Genomic DNA, 22,440 nt, shown 5'->3' with positions numbered 1-22,440 from the left:
ATATATAAAGCCATTGCCTCTCATGCCAATTGCCCCCTCCTATTCCCCCCTCTCGATCACTACACACTAATGCTCCTATGCTGCTCTGGGAGTATGGACAGGGTGTGCTACAAAATGTCAACATGGTCTGTATGTGTTGTTAATGTTGTCATGGACATCAAGTCAACATGTGACATGTGGACATGCACAATGTCGACATTGTGCATGCTGACAGTCGGCATATCAACATGACATTTTTCTACTGTTAGCGTCCTAACCCTACTCCAACCTTAACGGCAGTCTAACCCTAATCCTGTAATGTCGACACTGTGACTGTCGACAGTCACAATGACGAAATAATGACCATGTCAATACTATAAATGTCGACATTCTGAATACATACCATATGCGGGCACACTTTCCCTCTGAGCATGTTAGATTAACATACTTGAATGCCAGCCTATGCACACATCACTCTAGGGCACTAAATGTATTCTGTTGCTCATCACTTTGATGTCTCCTGAAACCTCTCATATAGAGCTCCGAGGAGACTATGCTGCAGTCAGATTATCCTCACACATGCATATTCCAGGTAGTGTATGTGGCTAATCTTGAGTTAAAATGGTAGAAGAGGGCTTCTGGGCAATAGGAATCCGCCTCTATGTGCGCCTGACTTTCATCTCACTGGTAGTCTGATAGGGAGAGTGCTGGTGGTAAATTGACCTGCATTTAAGTGGTCTTCACATCAATACTCCATTCTGTATATTATGCCATTCTCTCTCTCTCTCTCTGTATATATATATATATATATATATATATAAAAAAAATACAAGGAGCTGGTATAGGGCGCCTACTGTGCTTATATAACTTATTATAAAGTGCTAGCAATATAAAGTGATTTCGTGCAATTAAAGTGCTAATGCAAGGAATATACTCTGGAGTGCTCCCTGGAATATAGTCTGGAGTGCTCCCTGGAATATACTCTGGAGTGCTCCCTGGAATATAGTCTGGAGTGCTCCCTGGAATATACGCTGTAGTGCTCCCTGGAATATACTCTGGAGTGCTCCCTGGAATATACTCTGGACTGCTCCCTGGAATATACTCTGGACTGCTCCCTGGAATATACTCTGGACTGCTCCCTGGAATATACTCTGGACTGCTCCCTGGAATATACTCTGGACTGCTCCCTGGAATATACTCTGGACTGCTCCCTGGAATATACTCTGGACTGCTCCCTGGAATATACTCTGGACTGCTCCCTGGAATATACTCTGGACTGCTCCCTGGAATATACTCTGGAGTGCTCCCTGGAATATACTCTGGAGTGCTCCCTGGAATATACTCTGGAGTACTCCCTGGAATATACTCTGGAGTGTGCACGTCTGTTTAAAACAGCTTCTTTGTTGCCTCTTAAACTATTATTAGGAAACACTGACATCAGTCTGCTCTGTTTCTCCACATTTTTAGTGTGTTTCTATATTTGAATATATAGATTTTTGGACGCCCTGTACTTATTTACAAGCTATATTTTACTTTGTACAACAACCGCATCAACCTGTTGGGGAATTCTCTGGAGAGCATAAAACCTCATAAAACATAGGGCCTGATTCAGACGCACTCGCGAGCGGCTGTCCGCTCGCAAGTGGGTCGATGTTCTGGACTGAGCATGCGCCAGACGCGACGAGCGAAGGAAAGTCCTTCGCTCGTTGTGTCTGATCAAAGGGGGCATGCTGTCGATGTTGATTGACAGCACGCCCCCTTTGGTAGGCGTGCCGGGGGCGTGCCTCCCTGACGGGGGCGTTCCCACGGGAACGCCTCCCGTCAGAAGCTGGCCCACTGACATCACTAGTGATGTCAGTGGGAGTGATTTTGGCTCTGATAGAGCCAAAATCACTCCGGAGCTTGCGGTTGAAAACCTCAACCGCAGGCTCCGGCTCGCAGTTTCGATGGTCGCGATGGTCAAGACCATCGCGGCCATCAAACTGCACGCTCGTATAGCCTGTGGGTGGTGACCCACAGCTATACGAGCATCCAGGAGGACGCTCCATTTTCATGGAGGCCGGCCCTCATTCAGAGCGTGCGCTCTGCTCAGAGCGTACGGCTCTGAATGAGGGCCATTGTCTCTCCCCATCTCTCGCTGAATATACGTAATGCAACAGTGAGTTGCACTTCTTGTAATGGCGTCATTACTGCGCCACATGCCCTATCATTCTGCGACCTTGTAATACGGGAAGGTTATAATGAATACCTCAGCTCTGCCTGTGCCTCCCCTGAGGCCGGCAACTGGACTGTGTAATCCAGGGTCACCATGTGCGGCTTGTTATTCACCCACAAGACAGAGGTGCTGATGTCCTGCGTCAGGTCACTCTGTGGAGAGAGACAGAGATTAGGCCCTATCACAATGTAAGGCACGCGGCTCTGAGGAGACGCCCTCACCTTGTAGTAAATGTTCTTGCCCTGGGGTGCGCAGCCTGTATTCAGGATGTAGTCATAGTTTCTGTGATCAATGATCATAATCCCCCCAGGTCGGACCATTCCCGCAATGTTATGAAGTGCCAGACGCTGGTCACTCTGGTCTCCTAATATTAAAGGACACAATGGACAAAGAGATGGAAGATAGACGCCAGTTACCATTCCCTACAACGCTGTAGTAATGGGCCAATAAATTGTTATTTTGGGTGTTATATCTCAGATTTATGCCACATTGGTCACAATGATGAAGCCCCCACTCCAATCCAAATACTTTATCATACTTGGTTACCATTAAGAAAGCAGGGGCCCGTGTGCAGTCTCTTTCTGGGCCCCCCTCTCTACCCGGTGGCCGACAGCGCACCGAGCACAGCCGTAGACTCTGGCCACTAGTAGACTCTAGCGCGGTGCTAGAGTCTACTGCACATGCGCAGGTCACTGTGCAGATGACACATGCGCAAAATGCGGGAAAAATGGCCGCTGCCGCCGACGCAGGGTTCCGGAGCGGTAAGTATTGAAGAAATGGATGCAGGGTGTGCGCTCTAGTCCTCCCCAGTGTGCACCGCACACCCTGCACCCATTATAGATACGCCACTATATACGCCACTATTCCTTAATATCCTATAAAGAACAACTTTAGTGTAGAGTTTATTATATTAGAAGTCACAATAAGCCCTTCACCCACAGACGTGACCCCGTCATTGCCATCTTTTGCCGGAGTCATGGCTGCGTCATTATGCTAATGCTGTGAATGTGCAAGGCCTGAGACGCCCACTGCCAGCGTCTGTAGACTCTGAAATGCTGCTTGGTGCATCCTCAGTCACACCATCATTCACACCATCGGTCGCACCATTAGTCACACCATTGAAACTTGCACCAACTTTATAGCAGCTGCAGTTTCTCCGTCTGAGTATGTGAGCAGCGGCTTTCAGCGTCAGGCCGACGTCATTCCCATAAGAAGTAACATTTCTGTGCTTCTTTTTACCCCCGTTACCTCCCAGTTCTAGTCCAGTGAAGCCCCTCACATTTCTGATACAGTGCATCCAAATCTGTCACTACGGATCGCTACTGCGATCGCGGCTGCGATTACGCACGCAGTTCTGCTGCGAAAATATGCTAATGTCTGCAACTGCTCAGCCAGCATAGAGACGCGCACTACCGCTTTCTCACATCCATAATACCTCGCACTCCTGCGTATACATCGGTAACATCGAGTAACATCAGACCCTCACGCAGGTCTGACCTGTCTCAGAGACTGCAACTCTCATCGCACGCAGTGAGTACACAAGCTGCGAATGCTGTCGCAGTGGCTAATTTATGCACGTCCAGGAAAAGGCTTTCAAACTGACTGGCGTGCCTGCATTTCTCCCACCACTCCCCTGTTACCAGCCCCAAATGCTGACATCCCGTCACTCACTCTGCGATGGCTTTGTATCTGCGTTCGTTATCGCAGCGCAATCGTAATATTGGCCGGCGCATGTGCACTGCGGTGCATACGCCAGCGCAGTACACCCCATCGGCCGATCTGAGGGCCTGATTCAGAGCCGGAAGCTCTGACCAGAGCGCTCGCTCTGAATCAGGGCCGTCCTAGTTAAATTTGGAGCGGCCTTTTGGACGCTCGCATAGCTGTGGGTTACCATCACTAGTGATGTCAGTGGGGCCGGACCCAGACAGTAGGCGTTCCCATGGGAACGCCTCCGTCTGGGCAGCCACGCCCCCGGCATGCCCACCAAAGGGGGCGTGCTGTCACTCACCATCGACAGCACGTCCCCTTTGGTGCAAGACCCCGAGCGACGGCTAACCTCCGTCATGCGCATGCGCACTTGGGCACCATCGACCCGCTTGCGAGCGTACAGCGCTCGCGAACGGGTCTGAATGAGACCCTGAGTGCACGGTTGCAGTTGTGATCTGTGATAAATCAGGCCCTCTATATGTACAAACCTGGGATTTATGCACAGAAGAAAAAACATCAGATGTTTGCGTATATCGGCATTAGCACGTGACTGCATCAGGCCCTAAGTGTATTTATATACACAACAAGATGCCGTGTTTCACAAGAAGCAACAAAAATGTTTCCACAAGTGTTTCGAGATTCACATCCCAAGTTAATTTGTGTCTTGCAAAAGTCCTGATTGCGCCTTATGGGCCTGCGTCCGCTCTGCTGCCGGAGTCGCAGCTATGATATGTAAATGACAGTGGGGCTGATTCAGAAAGGAACACAGATGAGAATTAGCACGCACCCGGCCGATGTTATCGTACTGCGCGTGCGCGAACTAGCCAGTGCGAGTGGGTGAGGGTATGCAGACTACACGCAGTGTGTACGCAGACCCTTCCGATTTTGATTGACAGGAAGTGCCGTTTGTGGGTGGTGACGGGGGAGTGGTCGGGCGAACACAGACGTACCTGTGCGTTGGGACGTCATTATAGGGACGTGCATAATTAAGGCAGTGCGGCGACATACACAGCCAGACGACTCGATGCACGCAGGAAGTGGCCAAAATCCTGCACGACATCGGGTCAACCTCTATTGTGCATATGGTTCCGATGGTTCTCGATGTTACCGCTGTGGGCTACTCAGACTTTGAGTAAATGGAAGTGGGCGGTGTTGTGTAGTGCTGGGTGTCTGCATCTTATGCTGCGGTTGCCGTGCGTATGCACTGATTAGCATAAATTCGCAGCGGCCGAGTGAGTGCGTGCGCACACTTGTGTTCCTTGTTGAATCAGGCCCAGTATCAGCACTTTCCCTGGTGTAGCAGCCTGAGTCTGAGTGTGCAAGGACTGACACGCCCACTTTCAGAGTCTCTGCGCGTTGTAAAACCGCCGGTGATTCTTTAGAAGCAACCATCGGTGCCCTATTGCCCGCTCCATTCACACTTGTACCTAGGGCTAGATTAACAATGGGGTGGATGAGGCTACGGCTCCAGGCCTCCACATAAAAATAGGCCCATCATTATGACAGTATGTTTATGATCTGCCACCAGTTGGCAATAAATCATAAGTCTTACAGTTGTATTTCAATTTTCCTCATTAAAACGATGCAATTTTTATACCTTTATGTATATTTAGGGAGACATTGAGGCTGATAACACACTCACATGGCACTGGCCACACTCACACAGTACTGGTCACAGCTCCTCCCCTTTCGGCCCTTGAACATTTTCTGGCCTATACCCATGTGGCCCTTAATCTGCCCTATGGTAGGTGCAGATTCTAAGTCTGACTGAACATGGCGTCTGTGGCTGCGTATCAGGGAACCCATTAACACACCCATGAGATGGACTTTTTTGTGTTCACTTCAGGCCACCTCCCAGTCCCTGCCCAGGAACGCCCATCACTTTGCAGCCCCATTTCTCGTAATGTCTCGATTGCAGCAGCTTCTTCAGGCCTGATTCACAGATGGACGCTAATTCGATCGCAGCTCCGCTTTCGCACGGAACGCAGCTGCAAATACATGCTAATAGTTCCAAATCTTACCCGAGCATAGGGACGCCCACCACTGCCTTCTCATCTGCGTATGACTCCGCTTACCTGTGTAATTATCGGTAACATCGGCACACATTGAGCGGCCATTTCCCTTGTGGCAGGTCTGACCAGCCGCAGACTCAGCTGCTCTCCTGACTTGCAGTGAGTACTCACGCTGCGTATGTAATCGCAGTGGCTAATTTATGCACGCCCATGAAACGGCGTTCAAACATACAGACACGCCTGCCTTTCTCTGACCACCCCAAATGTTGACCTGTGACTCACTTTGGTATGTATTCCTCTGTGCGCCCATAATCACAATGCAATCATGGCGCACGCACACCGCGGCTTATGCGCAAAGGCAAACAGTTGCTCAATCTAAATATCACCATTGCGTCCATCTCTGAATCAGGCCCTTTGTGCATACACTCTGTATAACGCATGTGCCGTAGGGGTTTTCTGATTTTTTGCGCATTTGCAAATAACCGTTCAACTATGTGAACATTGGCCCTCATTCAGAGCCGTACGCTCTGAGCAGAGCGCACGCTCTGAATGAGGGCCGTCCTCCATAACTATGGAGCGTCCTCCTTGACGCTCGTATAGCTGTGGGTCACCACCCACAGCCTATACGAGCGTGCAGTTTGATGGCCGCGATGGTCTTGACCATCGCGACCATCGAAACTGCGAGCCGGAGCCTGCGGTTGAGGTTTTCAACCGCAAGGCCCGGAGTGATTTTGACTCTATCAGAGCCAAATCACTCCCACTGACATCACTAGTGATGTCAGTGGGCCGGCTTCTGACGGTAGGCGTTCCTTTGGGAACGCCCCCGTCAGGGAGGCACGCCCCCAGCACGCCCACCAAAGGGGGCGTGCTGTCAATCAACATCGACAGCACGCCCCCTTTGATCAGACACAACGAGCGAAGGAAAGTCCTTCGCTCGTCGCGTCTGGCGCATGCGCACGACAGAGCTCCCGCCGTCGTGCGCATGCGCAGTGCACAACATCGACCCACTTGCGAGCGGACAGCCGCTTGCGAGTGGGTCTGAATCTGGCCCATTGACTTCATTACCCAGATATCCAGTAGCTTGCCGCAAAGTCCATGATAGAGTATCAGTGAAGCGCAAAGTGCTGAGGTGGTTACCAGCGGCAACTGGATCCTTGGTAGTCCTCTCCCCTGGAGAGGACTCGGTATGATTTACCGCCGGGCGCATGGAATCCCGACACCAGCAGTGGAAATCCCGATCGTCCTCAGGTAAGTATTAGCTAGCCTAATTCTACCCCCTAACCCTCCTTAGGGGTGCCTAACCCTAACCTCCCCCCCAATACCTAACCCTAATCCCCCTCTAAGTGCCTAAACCTAGCCTCCCCCAGGGGTGCCTGACCCTAACCCCCCCCTTTCCCTAGCCTAAACCTAACCTCCGGGGGGGGTGCCTAACCCGAAGTCCCCCCCGGGAACCCTAACCCTCCCTCCTGGCGGCTATCCTCGCTCAGCGTCCGACGTCCCTTTGATCGGGATGCCGGGCGTCGGTCTCCCTGGCGTAAGTCTAATGACGCCTGTCTTTAGACGCTTGCCGGGATATGACAGTCGGGAAGCCGGCTGTCGGGATTACGTCCGCCGGCTTCCCGACTGCATACCCTCTAGGATGACGTGTTATAGTAGCGTGTGAGACCAGAGGCTGCTGCTCTGCTGGAATTGAGGAGAGTTTATCAGCTAGCTGACGGGTCCTATGGGCAATCTCAGTTTTTCTACTTGCGGCTGCACAGAATGATTTTGCTATAAAAGAGGCTGGTCTTTATTTGTATATGTGACACATACAGAACATACTGTATAAGAGTAGGAGCAGTTTTAAACATTTTCATGATATTTCTATTAAAATTTGTTGTTTTCAGGGTCCCTCCCATCTTATTCAGATTATTTCACCACCCAGTGTGAAGACTTGATAAAATGACTGTATAACCATGTCATGTAAAATCCTGGCAGGGTCACATAATGACATCGGGCTGACAATAGAGCAGGGTAGGAATATGTGTGGTGAAAAATAAAAAATTTTTTTTTTTAGTGGAGCCCGAATATTGAAATCATTGTAGAGATGTTCCAAACCTCCTAATGAGTGAGGTGGAGAAGTTTTCCATAGCAACCTATCATTTAATAGAATGTACTTGATAAATACTAGCTAGCCTATTGGCTGCTATAGGCAACTTCTCCACTCTTTAGATTTAGAAGGTTTAATACATTTCCCTATACTCACCTTCTTTTCTTCTCTCTCCTCCGGGAGAAGCCAGAAGGAGAGATTTAACTGATCCCTGATAGGTTGGGTCTGGGTGCCTCTTGTTACAAGGCCACGCCCTCTCATGACATGATGCTGTGAATCGCGGGGGTTGGGTAATGAGTATCGCATCATATTGGTCCCGCCCTCTCCCATGGACCCGCAATTCCTAAAATTATGCCCCCAATCCTGCGCACTCTTCAGGAGGGTACCCACTCTTTGGGAGGAGCTCACACACTCTTCCGGTGCCCGGGGAACCCTCAAATTCATGAATCTCCCAGGACTTACAGCAGAGCAGGAAAATATGCATTTCCCCCATGTGAGAAATGTTTCAAATTGTTCAACAAATGTTAATGTTATTTTCAGTTTTGTGATAATAATCCTAGAAGACCTTATCACAGTACATCCATAATGTTATTTCGGCAGCGATGTGTTTGCATCATGTATCAGCAGTGTGTTTTCTATTATGTATCAGTAGTGTGTTTATATCATGTGTCAGCAGTGTGTTTGTATCATGTGTCAGTAGTGTGTATGTATCATGTATCAGCAGTGTGTTTATATCATTTATCAGCAGTGTGTTTATATCATTTATCAGCAGTGTGTTTATATCATTTATCAGCAGTGTGTTTTCTATCATGTATCAGTAGTGTGTTTTCTATCATGTATCAGCAGTGTGTTTATATCATGTATCAGCAGTGTGTTTTCTATCATGTATCAGTAGTTTGTACCATGTATCAGCAGTGTGTTTTCTATCATGTATCAGTAGTTTGTACCATGTATCAGTAGTGTGTTTGTATCATGTATCAGTAGTGTGTTTGTACCATGTTTCAGTAGTGTGTTTGTATCTTGTATCAGTAGTGTGTTTGTACCATGTATCAGTAGTGTGTTTGTACCATGTATCAGCAGTGTGTTTGTATCATGTATCAATGTATTTGTGTCACATCAGCGCTGTTTGTATCGGGGTGGGTATGGGAAGCCGGCCGTTAAAACACAGACAGCAGCATCCCGATGCTTAGAATCCAGACAAGGGCTCAGTAAGTATTCTAATCCTCCCAACTTAGTGCCTAAACACAACCTCCCCTGTCCGCAGCCTAACCCTAACCCCCCTGGTGGTGGCTAAACCCAACCCCCCCCCCAGCGTAAAGCTAACCCGGCCTGCTATACTTACGTTGGGGATGCCGGCTGTCGGGATTCTGGCGTCAGCATCTCAACTGATGTCAGTATTCTGGCGTCGGTGTTCTGGCCACGGGTCGGGATTCTGGCACGGGATTTTGACCACCAGCATCCCGTGCGGCGGCAAAGTAACTACATCCCGTTTGTATCATGTATCAGCAGTGTATTTGTATCATGTATCAGGTATCTGCTGATACATGCCACAAATACTTTATACCATGTATCAGCAGTGTATTTGTAGCATGTATCAGCAGATACCTGATACATGATACAAATACACTGCTGATCAATGATATCATTTATCAGTGTGTTTGTACCATTTATCAGCAGTGTTTGTATCATGTATCAGCAGTATGTTACTTTATACCATGTATCAGCAGTGTGTTTGTATCATGTATCAGCAGTGTGTTTATATCATTTATTAGCAGTTTGTTTGCATCATGTATCAGCAGTGTGTTAAGGTGCGTACACACCTGAAAGATATATCTGTAGACAATGGTCGTTCATACACACTGAATGGCCATCATCTATCCGGCAGCCGCGGGTCCCGCTGGCAGGGAGGCGGGTCGGGGGCAGTGCCGCCCCTCTCTGAGGCTGCCGCTGTGTGTCTACGGGCGGTCTAATTGCCGATGGACAGATATGTCTGCAGACATACCTATCCATTGGCTGTGCAGTACAGCCAATGCGATATGTCTGTTAATGACGCGGTTCAGAGACATATCGTCTGTACACACTGGCCAACGTGCAGCAGATATATTGGCCGATCAATTGATCAGCCAATATATCGGCCAGTGTGTACCCAGCATTACTTTCTACTATTTATCAGCAGTGTATGTATCATGTATCAGAAGGTATGTATCAGCAGTGTATGTATCATGTATCAGCAGTCTGTATGTATGTATGCATCTATCATGTATCAGCAGTGTGTTTGTATCATGTATCAGCAGTGTATGTATCATGAATCACCAGTGTATGTATCATGTATCAGCAGTCTGTATGTATCATGTATCAGCAGTCTGTATGTATCGTATATCAGCAGTGTATGTATCATGTATAAGCAGTCTGTATTTATCATGTATCAGTAGTGTATGTATCATGTATCAGCAGTGTATGTATCAGCAGTCTGTATGTATCATGTATCAGCGGTCTATCTGTATGTATCTATCATGTGTCAGCAGTGTATGTATCATGTATCAGCAGTCTACCTGTATGTTTCTATCATGTATGAGCAGTGTATGTATCTATCATGTATCAGTAGTGTATTTATCATGTATCATGTATAAGCAGTCTGTATTTATCATGTATCAGCAGTGTATGCATCAGCAGTCTGTATGTATGTATCATGTATCAGCAGTCTACCTGTATGTATCTATCATGTATGAGCAGTGTATGTATCCATCATGTATCAGCAGTGTATTTATCATGTATCAGTAGTGTATTTATCATGTATCATGTATAAGCAGTCTGTATTTATCATGTATCAGCAGTCTGTATCTATCATGTATCAGCAGTGTATGCATCAGCAGTCTGTATGTATGTATCATGTATCAGCAGTCTACCTGTATGTATCTATCATGTATGAGCAGTGTATGTATCTATCATGTATCAGCAGTGTATTTATCATGTATCAGTAGTGTATTTATCATGTATCATGTATAAGCAGTCTGTATTTATCATGTATCAGCAGTCTGTATCTATCATGTATCAGTAGTGTACGTATCATGTATCAGCAGTGTATGCATCAGCAGTCTGTATGTATGTATCATGTATCAGCAGTCTACCTGTATGTATCTATCATGTATCAGCAGTCTTTATGTATCTATCATGTATCAGCAGTGTATGTATCATGTATCAGCAGTCCATCTGTATCTATCATGTATCAGCAGTGTATTTATCATGTATCAGTAGTGTATCATGTATCAGCAATGTATCAACAGTCTGTATGTATGCATCATGTATCAGCAGTCTGTATGTATGTATCATGTATCAGCAGTATGTATGTATCTATCATGTATCAGCAGTGTATGTATCATGTATCAGTAGTGTATTTATCATGTATCAGTAGTGTATGTATCATGTATCAGCAGTCTATCTGTATGTATCATGTATCAGCAGTCTGTATGTATGTATCATGTATCAGCAGTGTATTTATCATGTATCAGCAGTCTGTATGTATGTATCCATCATGTATCAGCAGTGTATTTATCATGTATCAGTAGTGTATGTATCATGTATCAGCAGTGTATTTATCATGTATCAGTAGTGTATCACGTATCAGCAATGTATCAACAGTCTGTATGTATGCATCATGTATCAGCAGTCTGTATGTATGTATCATGTATCAGCAGTATGTATGTATCTATCATGTATCAGCAGTGTATTTATCATGTATCAGTAGTGTATGTATCATGTATCAGCAGTCTATCTGTATGTATCATGTATCAGCAGTCTGTATGTATGTATCATGTATCAGCAGTGTATTTATCATGTATCAGCAGTCTGTATGTATGTATCCATCATGTATCAGCAGTGTATTTATCATGTATCAGTAGTGTATGTATCATGTATCAGTAGTGTATGTATCATGTATCAGCAGTCTATCTGTATGTATCTATCATGTATCAGCAGTGTATTTATCATGTATCAGCAGTGTATGTATCAGCAGTCCGTATGTATGCTTCATGTATCAGCAGTCTGTATGTATCATGTATCAGCAGTGTATTTATCATGTATCATTAGTGTATGTATAATGTATCAGCAGTCTGTATGTATGTATCATGTATCAGCAGTGTATTTATCATGTATCAGCAGTCTGTATGTATGTATCAGCAGTCTATCTGTATGTATCCATCATGTATCAGTAGTGTATTTATCATGTATCAGTAGTGTATGTATCATGTATCAGCAGTGTATTTATCATGTATCAGTAGTGTATGTATCATGTATCAGCAGTCTATCTGTATGTATCTATCATGTATCAACAGTGTATTTATCATGTATCAGTAGTGTATGTATCATGTATCAACAGTGTATGTATCAGCAGTCCGTATGTATGCTTCATGTATCAGCAGTCTGTATGTATGCATCATGTATCAGCAGTATGTATGTATCTATCTATCATGTATCAGCAGTGTATGTATCATGTATCAGCAGTATCTATCTATCTATCATGTATCAGCAGTGTATGCATCATGTATCAGCAGTATCTATATATCTATCAATCATGTATCAGCAGTGTATTTATCATGTATCAGCAGTCTGTATGTATGTATCAGCAGTCTATCTGTATGTATCTATCATGTATCAGCAGTGTATTTATCATGTATCAGTAGTGTATGTATCATGTATCAGCAGTCTATCTGTATATATGTATCATGTATCAGCAGTCTGTATGTATGTATCATCAGTATCTATATATCTATCAATCATGTATCAGCAGTGTATTTATCATGTATCAGCAGTCTGTATGTATGTATCAGCAGTCTATCTGTATGTATCCATCATGTATCAGCAGTGTATTTATCATGTATCAGTAGTGTATGTATCATGTATCAGCAGTGTATTTATCATGTATCAGTAGTGTATGTATCATGTATCAGTAGTGTATGTATCATGTATCAGCAGTCTATCTGTATGTTTCCATCATGTATCAGCAGTGTATTTATCATGTATCAGTAGTGTATGTATCATGTATCAACAGTGTATGTATCAGCAGTCCGTATGTATGCTTCATGTATCAGCAGTCTGTATGTATCATGTATCAGCAGTGTATTTATCATGTATCAGTAGTGTATGTATCATGTATCAGCAGTCTGTATGTATGTATCATGTATCAGCAGTGTATTTATCATGTATCAGCAGTCTGTATGTATGTATCAGCAGTCTATCTGTATGTATCCATCATGTATCAGCAGTGTATTTATCATGTATCAGTAGTGTATGTATCATGTATCAGCAGTGTATTTATCATGTATCAGTAGTGTATGTATCATGTATCAGCAGTCTATCTGTATGTATCTATCATGTATCAGCAGTGTATTTATCATGTATCAGTAGTGTATGTATCATGTATCAACAGTGTATGTATCAGCAGTCCGTATGTATGCTTCATGTATCAGCAGTCTGTATGTATGCATCATGTATCAGCAGTATGTATGTATCTATCTATCATGTATCAGCAGTGTATGTATCATGTATCAGCAGTATCTATCTATCTATCTATCTATCTATCTATCATGTATCAGCAGTGTATGCATCATGTATCAGCAGTATCTATATATCTATCAATCATGTATCAGCAGTGTATTTATCATGTATCAGCAGTCTGTATGTATGTATCAGCAGTCTATCTGTATGTATCTATCATGTATCAGCAGTGTATTTATCATGTATCAGTAGTGTATGTATCATGTATCAGCAGTCTATCTGTATATATGTATCATGTATCAGCAGTCTGTATGTATGTATCATGTATCAGCAGTCTATCTGTATGTATCTATCATGTATCAGCAGTGTATTTATCATGTATCAGTAGTGTATGTATCAGCAGTGTATGTATCAGCAGTCCGTATGTATGCTTCATGTATCAGCAGTCTGTATGTATGCATCATGTATCAGCAGTATGTATGTATCTATCTATCTATCATGTATCAGCAGTGTATGTATCATGTATCAGCAGTATCTATCTATCTATCTATCTATCTATCATGTATCAGCAGTGTATGCATCATGTATCAGCAGTATCTATATATCTATCAATCATGTATCAGCAGTGTATTTATCATGTATCAGCAGTCTGTATGTATGTATCAGCAGTCTATCTGTATGTATCTATCATGTATCAGCAGTGTATTTATCATGTATCAGTAGTGTATGTATCATGTATCAGCAGTCTATCTGTATATATGTATCATGTATCAGCAGTCTGTATGTATGTATCATGTATCAGCAGTCTATCTGTATGTATCTATCATGTATCAGCAGTGTATTTATCATGTATCAGTAGTGTATGTATCAGCAGTGTATGTATCAGCAGTCCGTATGTATGCTTCATGTATCAGCAGTCTGTATGTATGCATCATGTATCAGCAGTATGTATGTATCTATCTATCTATCATGTATCAGCAGTGTATGTATCATGTATCAGGAGTATCTATCTATCTATCTATCATGTATCAGCAGTGTATGTGTCATGTATCAGCAGTGTATGTGTCATGTATCAGCAGTGTATGTGTCATGTATCAGTAGTGCGTTTGTACCATTTATCAGCAATGTGTGATGATAGTGTTACTTTTGAATTAGGGAGTTTGCCGCAGAGATGTTACCTTTGAAGTCAGGAAGATGAGCGAATGAATTCCCTAGACATATCACAGCATCAAATCCTTTCCCAGGTCTTGGGATATCCTGGTCCAGAGACAGCCAGTTCCCCTCCTCTATGACTGGGATATACAGAATGTTAGAGAGATACATCCCAATCTATCTGTAGAGACATTGTATAGCACATGCCAGCTTCTCCATTGCCTCACCACACCCTGTCTATTCTCTCACCCCATTTGTCAAATGCTGGCTCCTTTCTCCGATTCCATCGAGTTTTCAGAGCGTATTTCAACATCTTATCACTGGCATCGACACTGACCACGGAGAATCCCTCCTCCACCAACATCTCTGAGTCCACCCTGAGGGACAGTACAGGGGCAATGAGTGATACTTCTCCTCCGCTGTTAGTAGTGAGCACACAACTGGGGCCACTTACACACATAGCTAGTAAGGTTGACGAACACTGGTCAGTCCATCCAGATTGTTATCAATATAAAGGATCATTTACTGAATAACAGATTGATGGAACCCAAATATTTTGTCTATTACACACATACTATGGGGCTGATCCTTAGAGGTATTTTTACTAAAGTGCAGGTTTTTAGAAATGGTGTTGTTGTCCATAGCAACCAATCAGATTCTAGAAGATAATAGCTAGACTCTGATTGGTTGCTATGGGCAACAACTCAATTTCTAAAAATCAGCACTTTAGTAAATATACCCCTTTGTTGGATGCGGCAGTCTGCTTACTACCTTTTGCGAATATGAGTATCCACCCGTATATGGTTTTCCTGTACGCAGCTGCAGGTGTCATCAGAACGCACACTGAGACAAACGAGAACGGAAGATTCCCATGACACAGAGTAATACGTCAACCGATTAATCAATCTGACCACACCTGTGTCCGCATGTATAGTAATGCGCATGTGCAGTCTGCATTTGCTTCCGGTGGCGAATACGCATTTTGCAGAAATCGGCAGGACCCATCTGAATCAGTACTTGCGCCAGACTAAGAACCGGCCCCTGTAGTTTACATGTTTGTCATGAAACTTTAATATAACGGGAAAGGTGCGTACACACCGATTTTTTTAACAATTTAACGATATCGTTAAATCGTTTATAAAATCGTTGATCTTTTTAAGGTGAATGATGAATGATAATCGTTCATGCGCGTTCACTTTGTAGTTTATCGTCCATTCTGACTGTCCAACAAACGATTTTCATTCATAAAATCGTTCATGTTGTAAAGAATGAACGATGAACGATGCCCATTCACTGTATGCATGATTAAAAAATCGTTCATCATTCATGAAAATCGTTCACAAAATCGTTCATTAATTTAGTAACGAACGATTTTTATAAACGATTTTCGTTCACTTTTTCAAGGGAAAAACTAACCGAAAATCGTTTGCTACTAAAATCGTTGTGTGTGTATGCAGCTGAAGAGTGATAAACAGTTTGATTACTGCTGCCATTTAATGTATAAGTTATGTAGAATCCTTTGTACAAGCCTAAGATTTATTGTTGTAATTTGCAGATCAAAACAGAAACTAACAAACAGGCTATTTTGTTTACTATTTCCGAACACTTACGTATCACAGTAATGCTGCCCATCCACTAGCAGACCATAGAAACGACAGCACGGTTACGACATTGTAATCGTGCAGTCATTTCTATGTCTGTGATAAGCGTGCACTGAACATGCTGAACCTGACAAGATTGACCAGCATGTTTGCACGATGATAGATGTCTAAATGACCAGCGGGCACGCGCATCGCTGGTCGTTTTAGACATTTTTGCGAACAATTTGCAGACGATTGAATGATCGTTATCGGTCAATCGCTCAACTTAATCGTCTAGTGGATGGGCAGCATTACTTTTGTATATGTCCCTATTACTTTATATAAGGAATTGTTCTCAATGACTGGGAGCACTTCCTCATTGTCATGTTTCAAAACCTATCATACCCGGGATTCAAACCTATCACCTCTCACTTGGCAATCAGACACCTTACACATGGAGCTATCTGCCCCACATTTTCTGATGGCAGCCCTGAACACAGCCACCAATTCCCGACCCAGGTGAATCCAGCACACCTCAAGTACCTTTGCCGATGTGTGTGCCATACACGGATTTCCCAGACGCTATTTGCTGCATGTAGACTACAAGTACCGCTCTTTCTATACCTTCACTCGGTGATCTACACTGCCGGCTCCCGACTTGTGCACGGCTGTTCTGATGGACAAATACTGCTACAGGTGCAGCTTCACCAGCGCTCTGCTACATCTAGAGCTGGCGAGTTATACGGCATAATTATTGTGTATCATCACTGCAGCCGTTGGATTCACACTGTATTTTTCAGTGACATCTGGATAACAGTGGACCAACAGGATCGGTATCTCTTCATCGTCGTACGGGACAAATCAAGATTTGTCATGGCCCTTCCCCATGAGGTCATGCCTCTTTTTCGGGTGCGGGTCTTATGTCCCAGTTTGAAAAATAGGAAAGGGGAGGGGGTGTCAATGCTCTTCTGGCCTAGGGCTCCAAAAAATGTAGCTACGGCTCTGTCGGCGGCTATCTTTCGAGTGATGTGTTCAGTAAAATGGTGCAGAAGATCATAAATGCTCTGGCACTGTCTCCGGCAATAGATATGAGGGGAGGGGAGGGGGGCTTCTCAAAAAAAGAGGGTAGATGAGAGCCAGTGTTATACTGAGGTGGTCGGACTTAGAAAAACATTTTCAGCAAAGTTGTGTCCCAGTTGAGGATGACACCCTCAGAGTATTTGTTGGATACAAGTTTTCAAGAGTCTCATTCTGTGTGGTTGGAAGCGTCCTGTACAGTGGCAAACGCAGGATTTCCAGAGGGGGGTTTCTAAATGCTTAATTTTAGAGCGAGTGTGGCCTGTTAATGAAGAGGGCAGAATTGGTACTTAACCAGCTTTAATAAGCATCATACAAAGTGTATTGTGTGTAATAATTCCAGCATATACAGGACCAGTGATCACAGTAAGCCATTAAATGCGGCAGTAGGGCCATCCTGTCTGAGCTTTTATGTTAGATGTGGGAACCATTCCAGAGTATTAGAGCAAGTCCAGGAATGTGGGGGAGCAGCAGAAGAACCTAGCACTGCCCTGGACATATATGTACATATTGGGCTCTATAGCAGTACATCTCTAACAGTGCATGTGTTCCAGATCTCCTAGTTGGTGCACAGGCTATTTATTACTGGCTGATACATGTTAAAAGATCCACAGGTGGTGCTAATTATTTCATTTGTGATACTGAAAAAAACATGCAGCACTAGTAACAATCTATTATATTACTTTTTCTATTGCGGTCATGGTGTGGGCTGGGGAGAGGGGGTTTCCAGGCAGATGGAAACCCCCACTGCGTTTGCCTATGCTGTATTTAGGGAGGAAAAATATGACTGCTCAGTACTAGTATGATACCCCAACAATCTACTGGAAATCTACAGAAATTCAATTCATAATCAAAATGGAAAAGCCACAAAGAATAATGGGATTCAGTGTCATAGCTACAGCGGGTGCAGTCCGTGCAGTGCACATAGGACTATAAGCCATACCCCCTTTCACCCCCCATGTGACTTGTGGCCCCTGCATCCACAGTGACAGAGCGAGGCGGGAATAATATGGAGGTCTCCAACACTGCAGCTACCAGAGTAGGAAGACTATTGATCCATACAAATGCAAAACTAGTTTTGCATTATTCTAATGACCTTGTAGATGGCCTGAAAAGAATGCCGTCCATATTGGAAGGGGACACTAAGCCATGTACAATAAATATAAACACAGAAAAGGACACGGTCGCTGACAAAGGAATATACATATAGGAAGTTGGGCAGAAAAATGGAGAAAGCAGTTCATGTAGATGAATGTAATAGATCCCAGTAAGGTTCTTGGGACCTGGTATGAGTTATGAATCTTTGGGGTTGATTGTGAATCCAGTGTGATATACGGCGATGTACTGTAGCTGCATTGTGGTAAATATAGGCGTACCCCTACACTGTGGCACATCGCGGCCAAAGATTGAATACAACCGGGGAAATGTGTAAATCATTTATTTCTGCAATATGACAAAATAAAAAAAGCCCCAGAGTCAGCTGAGTGATCCCGCACTTGCAGGGAAAGCTGGCACACTATGGTAAGAGATCATTTATTGCTCCGCTGTTGTGCGAATGCCTGAGCCGGTTTGCTAGATTTGGGCTTCAGATACACAAGTTAAAAACAAAAGCACAGAACAAAAATAGAATCAATTTATTTGAAACATGAATCAAATATTTTTAAATATTATTTAACTTTTCTCCCAAAAAATTCTTCATGTAAGAAATAAATGCATCACGGTTATTTATAATCCCAAACGCTCACCCTACAACGGAAAAAAAAGAGTTTATACTGATCCCAGAATCTCTCTCACCTGAACGCCGTAAATGAAGAACAGTAAAACACTAATCCCCTTTTACAACACTATCCATGCTTCCAACCAGTATTTACACTCCTAATCCCTACAAACTAAATAAAATCACTACACTAATCCTGTCCTTGCAGATAGGGAAAACAAACCTGTTTGAGGAGTGTTTTTGATTTACATGGATCTTGAAATATGTTAGTATTGTGATGACTTGATGATTATTGTTGTACCATTGCCTTTGAGGCTTTAATACGCCAGGTATAGGTCTGGATGTATCTTCAGGGACTGGCAATGCACAATGCAGATGAGGATGGAAATGCAACTTTAAACTCAACTCTATGAGGCCCCAGAGTTCATAAACAGCGTCTTCTCCTACAAGGGCAAACCAAGGATTTGCAAGAGGGGGTTTCTATATATGAGTTAAGCACTCGGCATCTACCGAGTCAACCTGAAGCGGCTGCCACCCACATCTCACCTGACCCGACCCTACCCAGCCCACTCTCCACCTCCTCCCTTCTCCCATCCCGCTCTGCGCCCCCTCTCATCACTAACAATTACCCTCCTCACTCCTCAGTTCCCTGTCCTACTCTCTCCTGGAATGCGGGTGCACAATGTATTCTAGTGGAGTGGAGTCACAAGGAGGGAAAGGGAGCCTGTAACTAATGTAATAATGAGCAGAGAGTCAGAGTCGCTGAAAGGGACTAGGGGGGTCATTCAGACCCGCTCGTTAGCAGCAGTACGCTCGCAAGCGGGTCGATGTCCCCCACTGCGCATGCGCACGACGGAGGGAGCTCCGTCGTCCGCATGCGCGAGACCCGGAGAGCGACGGGCTCTCCATCGCTCCGGGTCTCGCACCAAAGGGGGCGTGCTGTCGATGTTGATTGACAGCACGCCCCCTTTGGTGGGCGTGCCTGCCAGACGGAGGCATTCCCATGGGAACGCCTACCGTCTCAAGCCGGCCCCACTGACATCACTAGTGATGTCAGTGGGAGTGATTTTGGCTCTGATAGAGCCAAAATCACTCCAGGGCTTGCGGCAGCGAGACCCTACCGCAGGGTCTCCGTCGCAAGCCCGATGGTCGCGATGGTCAAGACCATCGCGACCATCATCATGGACGCTCGCTATAGCTGTGGGTGGTAACCCACAGCTATGCGAGCGTCCATGAGAACGCTCCAAAAAATGGTAGGAGGGCCCTGATTCAGAGCGAGCCCTAGGTGAGAAGGAGAACTGGAAGCAGGACAGTGCTAGGGATGAATATAAGGAAAGAGCGCCCTGTCCGTGAGATCTTACATACTACGAACATACATTCCTACTCTCCTGGAAGTTGCGGGAGGCTCGCGATTTTTCGAGCAGCCCTCCACAACCCTGGAAGAGTAGGTGGATCTCCTGCATCCGCCCAGTTCCTAGTGAAGTGGGCAGGATGGGGAGATTATACAGGGAATAGATGGGTCTCTATAGAGGAGCGGGGCTTAAATTATGTAAATGTCATCATTTAGCCATGCCCCTCCTTGCAACCCACAAGTTGCTCCATTTCACCGTGACAGGGGTGGGGCCTAATGACATGGAGAGCCCAGCCCAGCCCTGCCCCCAAACCTAACAGTTACATCTTCTCTCCGGGATTCCCCAGAAAGGAGTTATTTAAAGTAGGCGCTAAGACTAATGGTGAACTGGGGATAAAAATGGTAATTTAGGAGGGCAGGAAGGCTGTTTGTGCAATCTGTATTTATTAGAACAAAGAATTCACTATAAGATATCGTCATCAATAGTGGTAAAGCATAAACTGGTCAAACAAGAGGAATGAAAATACAATAAGATGTCAAGGAGCACACTTCATAACAACAACCAGTACTGATTATGACAATAGATCATAAGAGATAACTAAATCAATTGAACATAAAAATGAGGAGAGGTACATAAGAAAAAGTAGAATAAGTGAGTGGTAAAGGAGGTGGGCAGGGAGCAGTTATGAGCTTTCAGTAGGGGGAGTTGAATTTATCATTGAAGTTTAGAAGCTGGAGGTGAGAGAAAGTGATGTTACAGTAATTATTTTGGAAAGTCTCCTCTCCATATGCCAGCAGTTCTACATCAATGGGCACTGCCACCAAATATGAAGGTGTCAAAAAGTGTTTTGAGTACGGATGGGCACCTCGGTTTTGATCCGGATACGTCTGTATCTGAAAATGTCATCTTATTGGCCACCTGGCTCTCATGAGTTTTGGATAGCCAATACGTCAGGTCCGAACTTACGATAAGTTGCCGAAATGAATCAAGTGATCGTTTGAAACTGTCAAGACTGTAAGAAAGTCTGACTTGGCGAGGGAATGACTTCCAGAGGGCATGAGAAGAGGTAACCAGGGGGAAGAAGAGATAGTAGCAGAAATGAGGAGGGAGTGCCGAGAGCAGGATGGAGATGGCATTGTCCGATTGATGAAGCACAAATGAGAAAATACAGAATGTGCATTTAACCTGTGTTTCCTGGCGTTCTGTTCAGCACTTCTTGAACCATTTCAGAGAGCGTTTGACAGGCATCAACGCAGTTGAAATTTACATTCATGATATATGAAACGCACGTCAGACATCTACATATATACAATGCAGTTTGTGTGTGTTTACTTACGTTTACGTTAATGGCATTTCAAGCACAAGTGGGGACGTAGCTCATCCAGACAAAGTTATTTCAGAAACACATTCTTGCAACATGTATTTGTGGGATCATGTGTAAATCTGATACTGGGGGGATCCACCAGTAGAACAAGGATGTTACTGGAAACCTTGTCCGAAGAGCGACAGAACTTCATCTCCAGTGGAAACAGCCGTAAACATGTATCATCTTTACATAACAAAACTGAACCTGCTTTATTTAGCGAATGAATGAATTAAATACTTTATTGTCATCATACAAACAAAATGTATAGACTATTTCCTGATATACCAATAATCTCAAAACAAGCAGAGATCTAAAATAATAATGCATCTGAGCACTCATTTAAATTGGATCCTAACAATAACTAGGGGGAAAAAAAAAACCTAGATGTACGTGTGTTAGGATGGTCAAAATCCATAACAATGCTCTTCGTCTTTCTCAAACACAGTTTGACATAAACATCCTCAATGGAGCTCATCAGAGGCATAGCGTGGAGTCTCAGCGCCCAGTGCTAGTGTATTCTATGTGTCCCCCTAACCCCCATCAGTAGTGCTCATTATTCACGTTACGCCACACAGTAGTGCTCCTTATTGGCATGTAGTCTCAGGCATGATCTCACCAGACTCACCACTCAGGCTCCTCCCAGTCACAGGCACAGCAAACTGGGCGCACCTTTAAGATTAGCAGTTGCAGATCCGACCTTG

At 44.5% G+C, this 22,440-nt stretch overlaps 1 protein-coding gene across 1 annotated transcript in view; it reads right to left on the bottom strand.

Annotated features, from left to right (window-relative positions):
- The window catches only part of GNMT (glycine N-methyltransferase), a 45,981-nt gene that overhangs the window by 1,388 nt on the left and 22,153 nt on the right, over window positions 1-22,440 (bottom strand). Inside the window, exons 2-5 of the mRNA XM_088450694.1 lie at window positions 14,897-15,024; window positions 14,674-14,787; window positions 2,416-2,558; window positions 2,228-2,346 (exon numbers count right to left, since the gene is read on the bottom strand). Coding sequence (XP_088306820.1) covers window positions 2,228-2,346; window positions 2,416-2,558; window positions 14,674-14,787; window positions 14,897-15,024 — 504 coding nt within the window. The remainder of the gene's footprint in view (window positions 1-2,227; window positions 2,347-2,415; window positions 2,559-14,673; window positions 14,788-14,896; window positions 15,025-22,440) is intronic.

This window comes from Taudactylus pleione, unplaced genomic scaffold, assembly GCF_031769625.1.
Source record: "Taudactylus pleione unplaced genomic scaffold, aTauple2 ptg000522l, whole genome shotgun sequence".
Lineage (NCBI taxonomy): Eukaryota > Metazoa > Chordata > Amphibia > Anura > Myobatrachidae > Taudactylus > Taudactylus pleione.
This window is presented reverse-complemented; position numbering and strand designations above follow the sequence as displayed.